At 44.4% G+C, this 17,224-nt stretch overlaps 1 protein-coding gene across 2 annotated transcripts in view; it reads right to left on the bottom strand.

Moving 5' to 3' along the window:
* The window catches only part of LOC137357594 (RPA-related protein RADX-like), a 45,045-nt gene that overhangs the window by 26,289 nt on the left and 1,532 nt on the right, over positions 1-17,224 (bottom strand). For both annotated transcript variants that reach the window (XM_068024040.1, XM_068024041.1), the window contains exons 2-4: positions 15,436-15,581; positions 14,348-14,531; positions 3,970-4,078 (exon numbers count right to left, since the gene is read on the bottom strand). In XM_068024040.1, the coding sequence (XP_067880141.1) occupies positions 3,970-4,078; positions 14,348-14,531; positions 15,436-15,581 (439 nt within the window). The remainder of the gene's footprint in view (positions 1-3,969; positions 4,079-14,347; positions 14,532-15,435; positions 15,582-17,224) is intronic.

Raw genomic sequence — 17,224 nt, 5'->3', positions numbered from 1 at the left:
TTAACTCACTGCAGTGTGTCAAGTGCTGCACAGGGCTTTGAATCTCACATTGGCTGAGAGAAGGAGAGACTAATGAAGTGTGATAGAAATGTGTCGGTTGCTGATGTTAATCACTGTGAAATAAAATGTCCCTCAAAGATCACAGGTTTAGTTGAGAAACACTATTCCATCTATTGTGCCTCATCCATCCGGCACCTGCGCGACCGCCCCGCCCCCCTACCCCATAACTCCATTCTACATGTTACATAGGAACAGGAGTAGGTCATGCAGCCCTTCGAGACATTCAATTAGATCATGGCTGATCTGTATGTTAACTTAGAAATCTGTCAATCTTTGCTTTAAACATACTCAGTGACTGAGCTTCCACAGCCCTCTGGGGTAGAGAATTCCAAAGATTCACAACCCTCAGAGTAAAGAAATTTCTCCTCTTCTCTGTCCTCAGTGGCTTCCCCCTTACTTTGAAATTATGTCCCCTGGTTCTAGATTCCCCAACCAGGGGAAACCTCTTAGCTGCAATCTACCCTGTCTCTCCCTTTAAGCATTTTGTAGGTTTCAATGAGATCACCTCTCATTCTTCGAAACTCTACAGGCCCAGTTTCCCCAATCTCTCTTCATAGGACAGTCCTGCCATCCCAGGAACAAGTCTGGTGAACCTTCGTTGCACTCCCTCTATGGCAATAATATCCTTCCGAAGGTGAGGGGATCAAAACTGCACAGTACTCTTGATGCGGTCTAACCAAGGTTCTATACAATTGAAGCAAGACTTCACTACTCCTGTACTCAAATCCTCTTGTGATAAAAGTTAACATACCATCAGCCTTCTTAATTGCTTGCTGCACCTGCATGTCAGCTTTCAGTGACTTATTGACAAGGACACCCAGGTCCCTTTGTACACTTTCTAATCTCTTACCATTTAAGAAATACTCTGCACATCTGTTCCTCCTACCAAAGTGGATAACCTCACATTTTTCCACATTATATTCCATCTGCCACATTCTTGTCCATTCACTAATTCTGTCCAAATCCCCTTGAAGCCGCTTTGCATCTTCCACACCTAGTTTTGTGTAATCCTCGAACTTGGAAATACTACATTTAGTCCTCACATCCAAATCATTGATATATATTGTGAACAGCTGGGGCCCAAGCACTGATCCCTGCAGTACCCCACTAGTCACAGCTTGCCAACGCAAGAATGACCCGTTTATTCCTACTCTCTGCTTCTGCCTTCAAAGTGATTCCTGACAATGCAGCCGCCCGCAGACGTCATCAGAGTGCGCCAAGCTGCGCACGTGCACAGCTACATCTGGCCAGGACTAAGTAGCGCATGCGCGGGGTGACGTCATTGCGTATCCACACCTGGTCCATCCTCGCGCATGCACGCTAAAGCGTCATCAGGCATCCATACCCCACTCAGCTGGAGGAAGCGGCTGAATGGGAGACTTTGAGGCTGGAGCTCTCCTCCCTCAGCAACTCAATCCAGGCCTCGATGCTTGCTCCCCTCAGCCGCTCGCTCCAGACCTTGCTGCTCTCCCCCCACCACCGGCCGATTGTTTCTCGCTTTGCGGCACCCCCCCCCCTCTCCGGCCTTTCGCTCCCCGCTTCCCCACACCCCCTCCAGCCGCTAACTCTAGGCCGCACTGCTTCCCTCCTCTCGGCCACTTGCTCCTATGTCACTCCATGCAGCCCGCCTTGCTTCTTCGGGCGGCTCATGGTAGCTGATCAAACGTGGCAGCGAGTTGCTGAGAGGAGGGAAGCAGCGCAGCCTAGAGCTAGCGCTGGAGGGGTGGTGGGGCGGGGGTTGGGGAGCGAATGAATGACTGGAGGACAGAGTGGCGCGAGTGGGGAACAATCGGCCAGGGAAGTGGGGGAGACAGCAAGGTCTCAAGTGAACGCTTGAAGGGGGGGAAGCAGCCAGTAGGGAGGAGGGGGGAAAGGCCTGTGGGGCGGGAGCTAGTAGCTGCGTTCCGGTGAAATCAGCCCTGGTCAGTCATATAAACGAATCACAATAATGAATCTGTGCATGTGTAAGTACTGCACCACCTAGTGGCTGCGTTGTCAGAAAACGCAGCCTTCTGCCTTTTAACCAATCCCAACCTCCTGCAGGGGACTTTATCAAAAGCCTTCTGAAAATCCAAGTATACCACATCCACTGACTCCCTTTAGATCTAAAATAGCCTTTTCTCTAGTCGGTTCCTCAGCATACTGCTCTAGAAAACCATCCCCTAACCTACTCCAGAAACTCGTCCTTCACAGCATTAATGTTCATGAGTTTTTTTTGTTGTGTTAATGAACTATGTAACTTGATCTTTTTGCCTTGCTGTACAATACACAAGGTGATCCCCCTTGTCAGTTATTAGGAAAGTCCAAAGTGTACACACAAAGAACACAGGAACAGGTGGAGGTCATTCAGCCCCCGAAGCCTGTCCTGCCATTCAATGAGATCATGGCTGATCTGCAACCTAACTTCATATACATGCCATTGCCCCATATCCCTTAACACCTTTGGTGAACAAGAATCTATAAATGTCAGTTTTAAATTTAACAACTGATCGAGCATCAATTGCCATTTGTGGAAGAGAATTCCAAACTTCTACCACCCTTTGCATGTCGGACTGTTTCCTAATTTCACTCCTGAAAGGTTTGGCTCTAATTTTTAGGCTGGGCCCTCTAGTCCTAGACTCCCCAAGCAGTGGCAATAGTTTATCTCTATCTACCCTATCTGTTCCCCTTAAATTCTTGAAAACTTCAATCAAATCAACCTTCTAAATTCCAGGACATACACCCTAGTTTGTGCAATTTCTCCATGTAATTTATTCCTTGGCGTCAAGGCTTCATTCTGGTAAGTTTACGCTCACTTCCTCCAAGGCTAATATATCCTTCCTAAGGTGCAGTGCTCAGAATGGCTGACAACACCCCCAGTGTGGTCTAAGCAGGGCTTTGTATAGCTGAAGCATGGCTTCTACCCCTTGTATTGTATCCCTATAGATTTAAAGGGCAGAATTCCATTAGCCTTTTTGATTATATTCTATAACTGTCAAGACATTTTAATGGACTCTCTTTAAACCTCCACTGTTCCTAGATTTTCACCATTTGAAGAGTACTCTGCTCTATCCTTTTTAGATCCTAAGTGGATGACTTCACATATGCCTACACCGAAATCATTTGCCAGTTTTACCCATTCACTGAATCTATCAATATCTCTTCATAATGTTACGCTTCAATCTTACAATGCTACTATTTTTGCAGCACGACAAATTTGGATAGGTGGCTTTCTACTCCATTATCTAGTAAATATGAACAGTTGAGGCCCCGATACAGATCCTTGTGGGCCACCACTAGTCACATTCTGACAATTACAGTACCTGTCCATTATCCCTACTCTGTCTCCTATGACTCAGCCAATTTCCTAACCAGATCAATAATTTGCTTTCAATTCCATGAACTTCAACTTTAGCTAACAGTCCCTTATAAGGGACTTGATAAAATTCCTTCTGGAAGTCCATTATAAATAACATCCATAGACATTCCCTTGACCACTACTTTAGTCACCTCCTAAAAAAATTAAATCAGATTCATCAAGCATGACCAATCCTTTACAAATCCATGCTAGCTCTCGCTGATCAGATGTTCAGTCACCCTATCTTTTAATTATAGACTCTAGTAATTTCCTAACAACAGATGTTAGGCTAAATGGTCTACAATTCCCTTGTTTCCCTCTCTCAACTTTCTTAAATAGCTGAGTGACATGTAAAGTTTCCAATCTAAATGAATGGTTCCAGAATCGAGAGAAATTTGGAAGATTATTGTTAGGGCATCTGCAATGTTCTCACCTACTTCCTTTAAACCCTGAGATGGAAACCATTTGGTCCTGGGGGTTTGTCACTTTTTAGTGCCATTATTTTCTTCATTGCTGTTATTTTGCTTACGTTAACTCGGGCTAGTTGGCACGAAGCAGGAAGATTGTGCTACCTGGTGGCAAAGCAATACTGCAGCGCTGGCAACTGCCACTCTTCTCTAATATTCCTGGCATTGATCACCGTAAGTTCAGCCGCTGGATTCCTTGGATTTAAATTTAGCTCTGGAAACAGTGCAAAGGTTAAAGAGCAAAGGTCAAAATGTGAAGTGATACACAAAAGGTCACTGGCAACACAGTGCCCCTTTTCTACCTCTTTTACTCAGTACCTTAATTAAAAAAATTATCTCCTGTGGATAAGCATATTTGGACTCAACACGAAGTGAAGCCTTCAGATGAAGCAGGATTACAGGGCAGGAGATAATTGTACCAGAGTGTCATTTTCTATTTTTGTTTACGATTAAACAATAAAAATTATTATAATTTGGGAAGGTAGGAGAGAGGACATCAGATTTCTGAGGCATTGGGATCGGTTCTGGGGCAAGTGGAACCAGTACAAGATGGGCAGGCGACACCTTAACAGAACCGGAACTAACATCCTCGCAGGGAAATTTGCTAGTGCTGTTGGGGAGGGTTTAAACTAGTTTGTATGGGGGATGGGAACCTGAGGGGTAGCTCAAATTGGAAGGAGGTAAAGCTGGTAACTGGAGGTAGAAAAGTAGCAAGTGACATTCGAAGGTAGGCGAAATAAAGGCGAGCATCAACTAGACTTGGAATGCAGAATGTCAAGACGACAAGGTTAAGGGTACTCTACCTGAATGCATGCAGCATTCGCAACAAGGTAGATGATTTAAAGGCCCAAATAGAGGTAAATAGGTACGATCTAATTACCATAACAGAAACGTGGCCATGGGGTGACTAAGACTGGGAACAAGGATATTTGACATTTAGGAAAGACAGGCAAAAAGGAAAAGGAGGTGCTGTTGCACTGATAATAAGGGATGGGATCAGTACATTAGTAAGGGAGGATCTCAGATCAGAAGAACAAAATGTGGAATCTGTTTGGGTGGAGCTAGGAAACAGCAAGGGGCAGCAAACATTGGTCGGAGTTGTTTATAGGCCACCAAACAGTAGTGGTAGTGAGGGCCACGGCATTAATCAGGAGATTAGAGAAGCATGTAGAATGGGTAATACACGGGTGACTTATTTTTGCATATAGACTGGGTAAACCTCATGAGTACTAATGCAGTGGAGGACGAGTATATGGAATATGTTAGGGATGGTTTTCTAGAGCAGTATATTGAGGAACAGACTAGAGTACAGGCTATTTTAGATCTAGTATTATGTAATGAGAAAGGGATAATTAATAATCTTGTTGTAAAAGAACCTTTAGGGATGAGTGACCATAATATGATAGAATTTTGCATAATGTTTGAAAGTGAGGTAGTTCAATCTGAAGCCAGGGTGCTAAATTTGAACAAAGGAAATTATGAAGGTATGAGGGGCATTTCGGCTGAGGTGGATTGGGAAAATACATTAAAAGGTATGACAGTACATAGGCAATGGATAATCTTTAAAGAAATATTACATAGTTTACGGCAACTATACATTCCTTCAAGGCACAAAAACCCCAAAAAGTAAAGCCAGCCAACCGTGGATAACAAAGGAAGTTAAGGATTGTAAAGATTAAAAGAAAAGACCTGTAAAGTTGCCAGAAATAGTAGTAAACCTGAGGATTGGGAGGATTTTAGAACACAGGAAAGGAGGACGAAGAAACTGAATGCAAGCTAACAAAAAACGTAAAAATGGACTGTAAAAGCTTCTATAGGTACGTAAAAAGGAAACATTTGGATAAGACAAACGTGGGTCCATTACAGGGAAAGTCAGGAGAATTTATAATTTGGAATAGAGAAATGGGAGAGAAGCTAAATAATTACTTTGTGTCTGTCTTCACTGAGGAAGATACAAGAAATCTCCCAGAATTAGAAATCCAAGTGATCATCTTCCAAAATTCTATAGATTCTGGAGCAGTTCCTACAGATTGGAAGGTAGCAAATGTCACCCCACTGTTTAAAAAGGGAGAGGAAAACAGGGAATTACAGACCTGTTAGCCTTACAGTCATTGGGAGAATGCTAGAATCTATTCTAAAGGATGTGATAAATGGACACTTGGATAATAATGATCTGATTGGGCATAGTCAGCATGGATTTATGAATGGGAAATCATGTTTGACGAACCTGTTGGGAGATTTTTTGAGGATGTTACTAACAGAATTGATAAAGGGAGTCAGTGGACGTGATATACTTGGATTTTCAGAAGGCTTTTGATAAAGTCCCCCACAGGAGGTTGGTTAGCAAAATTAAAGCACCTGGGATAGGAGGTAATATACTGGCATGGATTAAGGATTGGTTAAAAGGCAGAAAGTAGAGAGTAGGAATAAATGGGTTATTCTCGTGTTGGCAGCCTATGTCCAATGGAGTACCGCAGGGATCAGTGTTTCGGTCCCGGCTGTTCACAATATATATCAATGATCTGGATGTGGGGACCAAATGCAGTATTTCCAAATTCGCGGATGACACAAAACTAGGTGGGAATGTGCGTCGTGAGGAAGGTGCAAACTGGCTTCAAAGGGATTTGGGCAGACTTAATGATGGGTAAGAACGTGGCAGATGGAATATAATGTGGAAAATGTGAGGTTATCCACTTTGGTAGGAGGAATAGATGTGCAGAGTATTTCGTAAATGGTAAGAGATTAGAAAGCGTAGGTGTACAAAGGGACCCGGGTGTCCTTGTCAATAAGTCACTGAAAGCTAACATGCAGGTGCAGCAAGCAATTAAGAAGGTAATGGTATGGTAACCTTTATCGCAAAAGGATTTGTGTACAGGAATAGTGAAGTCTTGCTTCAATTGTATAGAACCTTGGTTAGACCGCATCTGGAATACGGTGTGCAGTTTTGGTCCCCTTACCTTAGGAAGGACATTATTGACACAGAGGGAGTGCAACGAAGGTTCACCAGATTTGTTCCGGGATGGTGGGACTGCCCTATGAAGAGAGATTGGGGAAACTTGGCCGGAATTCTCTCGAATTTTGAAGAGTGAGAGGTGATCTCATTGAAACCTACAAAATACTTAAAGGGATAGACAGGGTAGATGCAGCTAAGATGAAAAAAAGAAAAAAGCCAACAGTGACGTCACAGGAGAGCTGGAAGGTGATTGGTTGGTGAGTCACTGCTGTTAGGGAATAGCTCTAAATAGCTGGGTAAGTATCTCAGGTAAGAAAAGTTTAGAAGTTTAAAAGTTCTTTCAAATACAGTAAGTAGTGCTTTTTTTTTTAGGGAGTTCTGTAATGATGAGGACCAGGGAAGAAGGGCCCCAGAGTAACTGGTATTACTGGACATGAAAATCTTCCAGAAGGTTTAAGTTATGGCAGGAGAGCTCAAAGCCGTGGTGTGCTCCTCGTGCTCCATGTCGGAAGCCGGGAACACTTCTTGTACCTGGGACCAACATGTGTGTAGGAAGTAAAAACAAGAAATGCTGGAACCACTCAGCAGGTCTAGCAGCATCTGTGAAAAGAGAAGCAGAGTTAACGTTTCAGGTCAGTGACCCTTCTTCGGAACACTGTCCTGTGTTTCGGGTCACTGACCCGAAATGTTAACTCTGCTTCTCTTTTCACAGATGCTGCTAGACCTGCTGAGTGGTTCCAGCATTTCTTGTTTTTATTTCAGATTTCCAGCATCCGCAGTATTTTGCTTTTATTTTATATATGTGTGTAGGAAGTGTGTCCAGCTGCAGCTCATGGAAGCCCGGGTTTCGGAGCTGGAGCGGCAACTGGAGACACTGTGGAGCATCCACGAGTTGGAGAGTATCATGGATAGCACGTATAGAGAGGTGGACACACCGCAGGCTCAGACCTCATAGGCAGGAGGCAAATGGGTGACCACCAGGCAGAGCAAGAGGACTGGACAGGCAGTGCAGGAATCTCCTGCGGCTATTCCCCTGCAAAACAGGTGTACTGCTTTGGATACTGTTCGGGGGGGAATGGCCTCTCAGGGGAAAGCAGCAACAGCCCAACTCGTTGCACCATGGTTGGCTCTGCTGCACAGGGGAGGAGTAAAAAGTGTGGGAATGCAAAAGTTATAGGGGATTCAATTGTAAGGGGAATAGATAGGCGTTTCTGTAGCCGCGAAAGAGACTCCAGGATGGTATGTTGCCTCCCTGGTGCTCGGGTGAAGGATGTCTCAGAGCATTTACAGGACATTCTGAAGGGGGAAGGTGAACAGCCAGTGGTCGTGGTACACATTGGCACAAATGACACAGGTAAAAAAAAAAAGGATGAGGTCCTAAAAGCAGAATATAGGGAGTTAGGAAGTAAGTTGAAAAGTAGGACCTCAAAGGTAGTGATCTCAGGATTACTACCAGTGCCACGTGCTAGTCAGAGTAGAATTAGCAGAATATATCGGATGAATACGTGGTTGAAGAGATGGTGTGAGGGGGAAGGTTTTAGATTCCTGGGGCATTGGGACCGGTTCTGGGGGAGGTGGGACCAGTACAAACTGGACGGGTTACACCTGGGCAGGACCAGGACTGATGTCCTAGGGGGAGTATTTGCTAGAGTGGTTGGGGAGGGTTTAAACTAAAATGGCAGGGGGATGGGAACCTTTGCAAGGAGTCAGAGGAGAGGGGATCAAAGTCAAGAACAAAAGACAGGAAGGGGAATAAGAAAAGTGATAGGCAGAGAAATCAAGGGCCAGAATCAAACAGGTCCACAGTGAAAAATAGTGGGAAGAGGACAAGTAATGTCAAAAAGATAAGCCTTAAGGCTTTATGCCTTAACGCACGGAGCATTCGCAATAAAGTGGATGAATTAATCATGCCAACAGATGTAAACGTACATGATATAGTCGGGATTACGGAGATGTGGCTGCAAGGTGACCAGGGATGGGAAATGAACATCCAGGGATATTCAGTATTTAGGAAGGACAGACAAAAAGCAAAAGGCAGTGGAGTTGCATTGCTGGTTAAAGAGGAAATTAACGCAATAGTGAGGAAAGATATTAGCTCTGACAATGTGGAATCTGTATGGGCAGAGCTGAGAAACACTAAGGAGCAAAAAACATTAGTGGCGGTTGTATATAGACCCCCAAGCTGTAGTGGTGATGTTGGGAATGGCATTAAACAGGAAGTTAGAGATGCATGCGATAAAGGAACATCTGTAATTACGGGTGACCTTAATCTGCATATAGATTGGGCAAATCAAATTAGTCACAATACCGTAGAGGAGGAATTCTTGGAATGTATACGGGATGGTTTTCTGGACCAATACATTGAGGAACCAACTAGAGAACAGGCCATCCTAGACTGGGTATTGTGTAACGAGAGAGGAATAATTGACAATCTAGTGGTGTGAGACCCCTTGGGGACGAGGGACCATAATATGATAGAATTCTTCATCAAGCTGGAGAGTGACGTAGTTGATTCTGAGACTAGAGTCCTGAATCTTAGTAAAGGAAACTACCAAGGTATGAAGCGCGAGTTGGCCATGACGGATTGGAAAACGTTACTTAAAGGGATGACAGTGGATAGGCAATGGCAAACATTTAAAGAGCGCATGGATGAACTGCAACAATTGTTTATCCCGGTCTGGCGCAAAAGTAAAAGGGGAAAGGTAGCCAAACAATGGCTTACAAGGGAAATTAGAGATAGCATTAGATCCAAGGAAGAGGCATATAAATTTGCCAGGAAAAACAACAGACCTGAGGATTGGGAACAGTTCAGAATTCAGCGAAGGAGGACCAAGGGATTGATTAAGAAGGGGAAAATAGAGTAGATTATGATTAGATTAGATTAGAGATACAGCACTGAAACAGGCCCTTCGGCCCACCGAGTCTGTGCCGAACAGCAACCACCCATTTATACTAATCCTACACTAATCCCATATTCCCAACAAACATCCCCACCTATCCCTATATTTCCCTACCACCTACCTATACTAGTGACAATTTATAATGGCCAATTTACCTATCAACCTGCAAGTCTTTTGGCTTGTGGGAGGAAACCGGAGCACCCGGAGAAAACCCACGCAGACACAGGGAGAACTTGCAAACTCCACACAGGCAGTACCCGGAATCGAACCCGGGTCCCTGGAGCTGTGAGGCTGCGGTGCTAACCACTGCGCCACTGTGCCGCCCCACTGCGCCACTGTGCCGCCCCTGTGTACGTGAGCAAGCTTGCAGGGAACGTAAAAACTGACTGTAAAAGTATCTATAGGTATGTGAAAAAGTCAGAAACAGGGGAACTTATTATGTAGAATAAAGAAATGGCTGACCAACTAAATGCATATTTTGGTTCTGCCTTCAAAAAGGAGGACACAAATATCATACCAGAAATGTTGGGGAACATAGGGCTTGGTGAAAGAGAGGAACTGAAAGAAATCAGTATTAGTAAATAGATGGTGTTGGAGAAATTGATGGGATTGAAGGCCGATAAATTCCCATGGCCTGATGTTATGCATCCCAGAGTACTTAAGGAAGTGGCCCTAGAAATAGTGGATGCATTGGTGGTCATCTTCCAAGATTCTATAGACTCTGGAACAGTTCCTCCAGATTGGAGGGTAGCTAATGTAACCCCACTATTTAAAAAGGGAGATAGAGAGAAAGCAGGGAATTATAAACCAGTCAGCCTGACGTCGTTAGTGGGGAATATTCTGGAGTACATTATCAAAGATTTTATAGCAGAGCACTTGGAGAACAGTGGTAGAATCGGGCAGAGTCAGCATGGATTTATGAAAGGGAAATCATGCTTGACAAATCTACTAGAATTCTTCGAGGATGTAACTAGTAGAGTTGATGAGAGGGAGCCAGTGGATGTGGTTTATTTGGACTTTCAGAAGACTTTCGACGAAGTCCCACATAAGAGATTAGCATGTAAAATTAAAGCGCATGGGATTGGGGGTAGTGTATTGCGATGGATAGAAAATTGGTTGTTGGACAGGAAACAAAGAGTAGGGATAAATGGGTCTTTTTCCGAATGGCAGGCACTGACTAGTGGGGTACCACAGGGATTGGTGCTAGGACCCCAGCTATTCACAATATACATTAATGATTTAGATGAGGGAACTAAATGTAATATCTCCAAATTTGCAGATGACACAAAACTGGGAGGGAGAGTGAGTTGTGAGGAGGATGCAGAGGCTTCAGGGTGATTTGGACAAGTTGAGTGAGCGGGCTAATGCATGGCAGATGCAGAATAATGTGGATAAATGTGAGGTTATCCACTTTGGTAGCAATAACAGAAAGGCAGATTATCTGAAAGGCTATAAACTGGGAGAGAGGAATATGCAGCGAGACCTGGGTGTTCTCGTACACCAGTCACTGAAGCTAAGCACGCAGGTGCAACAGGCGGTAAAAAAGGCAAATGGTATGTTGGCCTTCATAGCGAGAGAATTCGAGTACAGGAGCAGGGACATCTTGCTGCAATTATACAGGGCCTTGGTGAGGCCACACCTGGAATATTGTGTGCAGTTTTGGTCTCCTTATCTGAGGAAGGATGTTCTTGCTATAGAGGGAGTGCAACGAAGGTTTACCAGACTGATTCCTGGGATGGCGGGACTGACGTATGAGGAAAGATTGAGTCGGTTCGCATTATATTCGATGGAGTTCAGAAGAGTGAGGGGGGATCTCATAGAAACCTATAAAATTCTAACAGGACCTGACAGGGTAGATACAGGAAGGATGTTCCCGATGGTGGGGGAGTCCAGAACCAGGGGTCATAGTCTAAGGATACAGGGTAAACCTTTCAGGATTGAGATGAGGAGAAATTTCTTCACCCAGAGAATGGTGAGCCTGTGGAATTTGCTACCACAGAAAGCAGTTGAGGTCAAAACATTGTATGTTTTCAAGAAGGGGTTAGTTATAGCTCTTGGGTCTAAAGGGATCAAAGGGTATGGGGCAAAAGCTGGAACAGGTTACTGAGTTGGATGATCAGCCATGATCATAATGAATGGCGGAGCAGGTTCGAAGGGCCGAATGGCCTACTCCTGCTCCTATTTTCTATGTAAGATGTTTCCCCTGGTTGGAGAGTCTAGAACCTGGGGACACAATTTCAAAGTAAGGGGAGAGCCACTTATGACAGAGATGAGGAGAAATTTCTTTACTCAGAGGGTTGTGAATCTTTGGATTTCTCTACTCCAGAGAGCTGTGGAAGCTCAGTCATTGAGTATGTTTAAAGCTGAGATTGACAAATTTCTAAATACAAATGACATATGAGGTTAGTGAGGGAAAAAGTCATTAAAGAGTAAGATCAGCCATGATCATATTGAATGGCGATGGGCTGAATGGCCTTCTCGTGCTATGTTCCTAAGCAGGCCTGGGGAACTTGGAGATGCAAAACGTAGGAGCTACAGTACTACCACTGGCGGGAAGGTGCAATTACAGCATTATGGGTAAATCATGGCAGTACAAAAATCACAAACGCAGCAGTCCTCTCAAAGGCAGAGCTCCTAATCGTGTTGGCATTAATCAAACAGAGGCAACTTCGATGGATTGGACCTGTCCACACGATGGAAGACAGTCGCATACCCAAGGACCTTCTGTATGGTGAGGTAGCCGGGGCCAGACGACCAGCGGGGCGGCCAAAGCTCCGCTTCAAGGAAGCTTGCAAGCGTGACAGGAAGGCCCTAAATATTGACTATCGCACCTGGGAGTCACTAGCTGGCAAAAGAGGGAAATGGCGACACATCCTCTGGACTGGTGTGCACTACCACGACGACCAGTAGCTACAGCAGCTTGGCAACAGGCACCAACATCAAAAACACCAACTCAGCTTCACATGCAGCACCTGTGGCAGAACCTGCCTCTCAAGGATTGAACTTCACACCCATCAGCAAAGGTGCATCAAGAGAAGACACCCCACCTAAATGAATGGCTTGCTGCTTGTCCATCATCTTTCGTAGATGGAAGGATGCCAACCAACCGGGTAATTCATTTAATAACTCATTTTAACAGGAGTTCAGGCTCCTCTCCAGATACTTGAGACACAATATAGGCTGGCACTCCGCTGCAGTACTAAGGGACTGCTGCAATGTCGGCGGTGCCGTCTTTCAGATAGGATCTTAAACCGAGACCCCAGTCTGTCCTCTCAGGTGGACATAAAATATCCCATGACTACTACCCCGAAGAAGAGCAGTGGAGATCTCCCTGGTATCCTGATCAATATTTATCCCTCAATCAACATCACATAAATCAATTATCTGGTCACTATCACATAGTTATTTGTGGGATCCTGCTATGCATAAATTCACTGCAGTGTTTCCTACATTACAACAGTGGCTACACTTCAAAAGTACTTCATTGCCTGTGATGTGCTTTGGGGTGACCCGAGTCAAAAGGCACTACAGAAATGCAAACTGTTTCTTTCTTTAAAGTGATTCATAAAGAAAATAGTTAACACAAAATTCTGGCAAAATTGTGACCCGGGAAGTATGCGGATGTGCGATTTTTAATGTATGTATTGTCAGTTTCTCCTCTTTTGAAAGCACTGATATTTGCAGTTATGGTTCTGCCAGCCTTTTAGTATCTCACCCAAATGGGCATTCATGTGTGAATCAAAGGGACAAGTATCCATCGGCTATTTAACCATGAGAGGCATCACAGCCAAGCCCAATCCTCTCTTCACTCGATAACCATACACACGTACAGTTCAACAAGCGTCACTGGATAGCAGTCAGGAGCAGCAATTCTGATCAGGCAATGGATCATAATCAAATAATCAGGATGAAGGCTTCCTCTGATAGCCATGAAGGGTTTTTAGATAAATGAGCTCTGGGTCAGTTCAATGCAGTCCCCAATAGCTGCAGCTCCAAAGCACAAATCTCTCATAATCTTCAACTAAAACTAGCATTCTCACTCTGAAAGCTCACAAGGGTGACTGGAATAAAGCACTGAACTAACACAATACGGGGCACTTTTTTGAGAATAGGGTTAGAATATAAGAAAGAGTAACAGAAGCAGGCCATTCGGCCCCTCGAGCCTGCTCCCCCATTTAATAAGGTCATGGCTGATCTGATTGTGGCCCTAACTCCACCGTCCTGCCTGCCCCCCCCATAACCCTTGACTCCCTTGTAAATCACTGTGCCACTGCCCAAGACACATTTTTGGGGCAAAGCAGAAGGAACTTTACTCTGTATCTAAACTGTGCTGTAACTGCCCTGGGAGAGTTGGATGGGGCAGTATAGAGGGAACCTTAAACTAAAAGCAAAATACTGCAGATGCTGGAAAACTGAAATAAAAACAGAAAGTGCTGGAAATACTCAGCAGGTCAGGCAGCATCTGTGGAGAGAGAAGCAGAGTTAACGTTTAAGGTCTGTGACTTTTCATCAGAGGGAACCTTACTCTGTATCTAAATGTACCAATGCAGAACTGACAACTTCAACATTTTGAAAAGGTAAAACAAGACACACGCATTCACTCTAATAACTTGCTGCAACGCTACAGTACCTAGGACAGGCTCCTTTGTAACTCCAGGATCTTGCCCCAATCGTGAAGCATAACTTTCCTTCACAATGTAGTTGTGCAGATGGATCACCATCCCTGGTTCCAGATGTCTGTACCAGTCCATACACAGGGAGTTCCATAGCACGACTGTCACTGACCCCGATTTATCTGCTACTAGGAATTTGGCCTATGGGTTAGAAATCAGGAATACGTTCACAAACTAAAAATGTTCCCATTTTAAAGTAGTTTGCGAGTGCACAGTAACCATTTGACTGCAGGTTTCATTTCTCCAATCTGTTCCCCTCCTCTCGAGAACTTCAATTGTGAACTTGGACTGAATCTCAAGAAGCAAATATTCTTGGGGGCAATCATAGCAAAGCCCAGTCCTGAGGTTTGCAGGCATGTATTTTTCAGCGGGAGTCCCTGGCTAGTGATCATGAGAAGCAATAGGGGTCAGAATTAGTTCCTGAGCTATTGGACTAGGGAGGAGCAAAATAGACAACTTTCTTGTGCCTGACTGAAAAATTACACTGAGCGACGGTTAAAGAGCCGACGCTGAGCGGCGTTTAAAGGGCCAATACAGGATTGGTGGAAGAAAGGAAAGAAGGTGGCAAGTTAAAGTTATTTGAGCTAGGTTCCAGAGGTTGATAGGTTCTGGAGTGAAAAGAGTGGAGCACAAATAGTAGATGGGTGCACACTGGAGGTGGTGACTGGAGTGCTTTGCTCAGGCAGGGTATAGGGAAGCCATGGACTAACTTGTAAATTAAGTGAAGGGCATTCAAATCAATTTGCCAGAGAGCAAGGAGAAGCTGGGAAAGGTCGATAAGGAATGGTGCAGAGGGAACGTGCAACCTTGGCGCAAGTAAGATGGTTAAAAACTCACCAAGAAAGTGTGACTCCTTGGGTCAATCCTTTGAGAGCAGATTGGGTCTCAGCCCTGAGGTCCCTCACTGTCAAACAGTCTACGTGACACACTATCTAGGGTCTTGCACGAGAATGGCCACATGGTTGAGGTATTGGAGGATTCCAAGTGCCCAAGGAACCGCAGCCCAGCAAGAGTAAACTGGGGAACAAAAAATAATGGCATTTACCTGGAATGGGCATTCTGAATATCTGTCAGGCCGTCCAAAATGATAAAGTCTGCACTTCCGGAGGATACGGACAATCACTGGCAGATGGTCCTTTTTCTTTTGTAAGGTGCAATCTTCCAGCTGTCTCAGGTCGATACTACGAGATCCTGCGTACATCCAGCAAAAACAAATCAGATGCCAGTCTGTTTCCCCTCCCTCATCCTGTGCACAGTATAGTATCATACATTCAGTCCATCGTGCCTGTGCCGGCTCTTTGAAAAAGCTATCCAATTAGTCCCACTAACCCCTGCTTGTTCCCCATAGCCTGCAAATCTTTTCTTTAAAAGTATTCACTGCGAAGAAAAAATCCCCTCATGATTTTGAACAGCTCTATTAAATCTTTCCTTAACCTTCTCTGATCTCTCCACTGGGAAGAACACCAATACCTCAGCCTGTACATCTCCATGGCCAGCTACCAACATACACTGGCATTCTTGAATAATTAGAATGTATATTTTTTAAAAGTCCATCATGGGTGACCCAGACACTTTTATAGTCCATCCCGAGTTTGTCTGAGCAGGTGATGGACATTCCAGTGATTGTTTTTACTACTGAAGGGCTTGTTAAACCACTTCAGAGGGCATGAAGAGTCAACCACATTGTGTGGACTGCAGTCACATGTAAGCCCAGACGAGGCAAGGGTGGTAGCTTCCCTTTCTTGAAGGACATTAATGAACCGGTTGTGTTTTTACAACAATCCAGCAATTTTCTGATGCCAATCCACAAATTATCAGGATTATTGACCTATAGTGGATTTGAACTCAATCCCCAAGTTGCTCATGAGCAATCAAACCCATTATTCAGTCATGATTCCACTTAATTACTCAAGATGCTGAATCTTTATAGAGTTAAAAAACTCAATCAAATGACTATTTCTCAAAGCAAGTCTAGACAGTGAATACTGGCGATGGTAGGCAACCTCCTTTTTGACACTTCCCATCCCTAAATTTCTGAGCTCCTCAACCATTGTGGCCAATCCTGGTCTCCCCCAACCTCCACTTTCCACGAGTCAATACAGCACTGGAAGATTTTGTCTTTACATAGGCAGTTATATTTATCTGATAGCCTTACTGTAAATACCGACACTGCCAGGACAGTGATAATCCTGGCTAAACCGTGGAGCTTTGCATACTTGTTTGCACTGCCCGCTTTCAAACAGTGAGTCAATAATCGCTGTTTCCATAATATGGCAGCTTTACGAGTGAGATAAAATGGATCTTACTGGGTGAGAATAGGATTGGTCAAGCTATGAATCCAGCCTATGGACCTTCACCATCAGCCATGGCTCAGCAGGCAGATTTCTTGCCTCAGAGTCAGAAGGTTGTGAATTAACAGCCTGCTCCAGAGGCATGAGCACAAAATCCAGACTGACACACAGCGCAGAATTAAAAGAATGACAGACTTGCATTTCACCTTTAGCACCTTTCACAACCTCAGGGCATCACAAAGCATTTTACGATCAATTAAATACTTTTGAGGTGTAATCTCTGTTGTAATGTAGCAGCCAATTTGCACACAGGAAGCTCCCACAAACAGCAATATGATAAAGATCAGATAATCTATATTTGTGTTGTTGATTGCTGGAAGAATATTGGCCAGGATACTGGTAACACCCCTGCTCTTCTTTGAATAGTGCTATGGGATCTTTTATGTCCGACTGAGATGGCAGATAGGGCCTTGGTTCAACATCTCATCTGAAAGACAGCACCTCCAACAGTGTAGCACTACCTAAAGTACTTCACTGGTTATA

This window comes from Heterodontus francisci, chromosome 48 (genome assembly GCF_036365525.1).
Source record: "Heterodontus francisci isolate sHetFra1 chromosome 48, sHetFra1.hap1, whole genome shotgun sequence".
Taxonomy (NCBI): domain Eukaryota; kingdom Metazoa; phylum Chordata; class Chondrichthyes; order Heterodontiformes; family Heterodontidae; genus Heterodontus; species Heterodontus francisci.
This window is presented reverse-complemented; position numbering and strand designations above follow the sequence as displayed.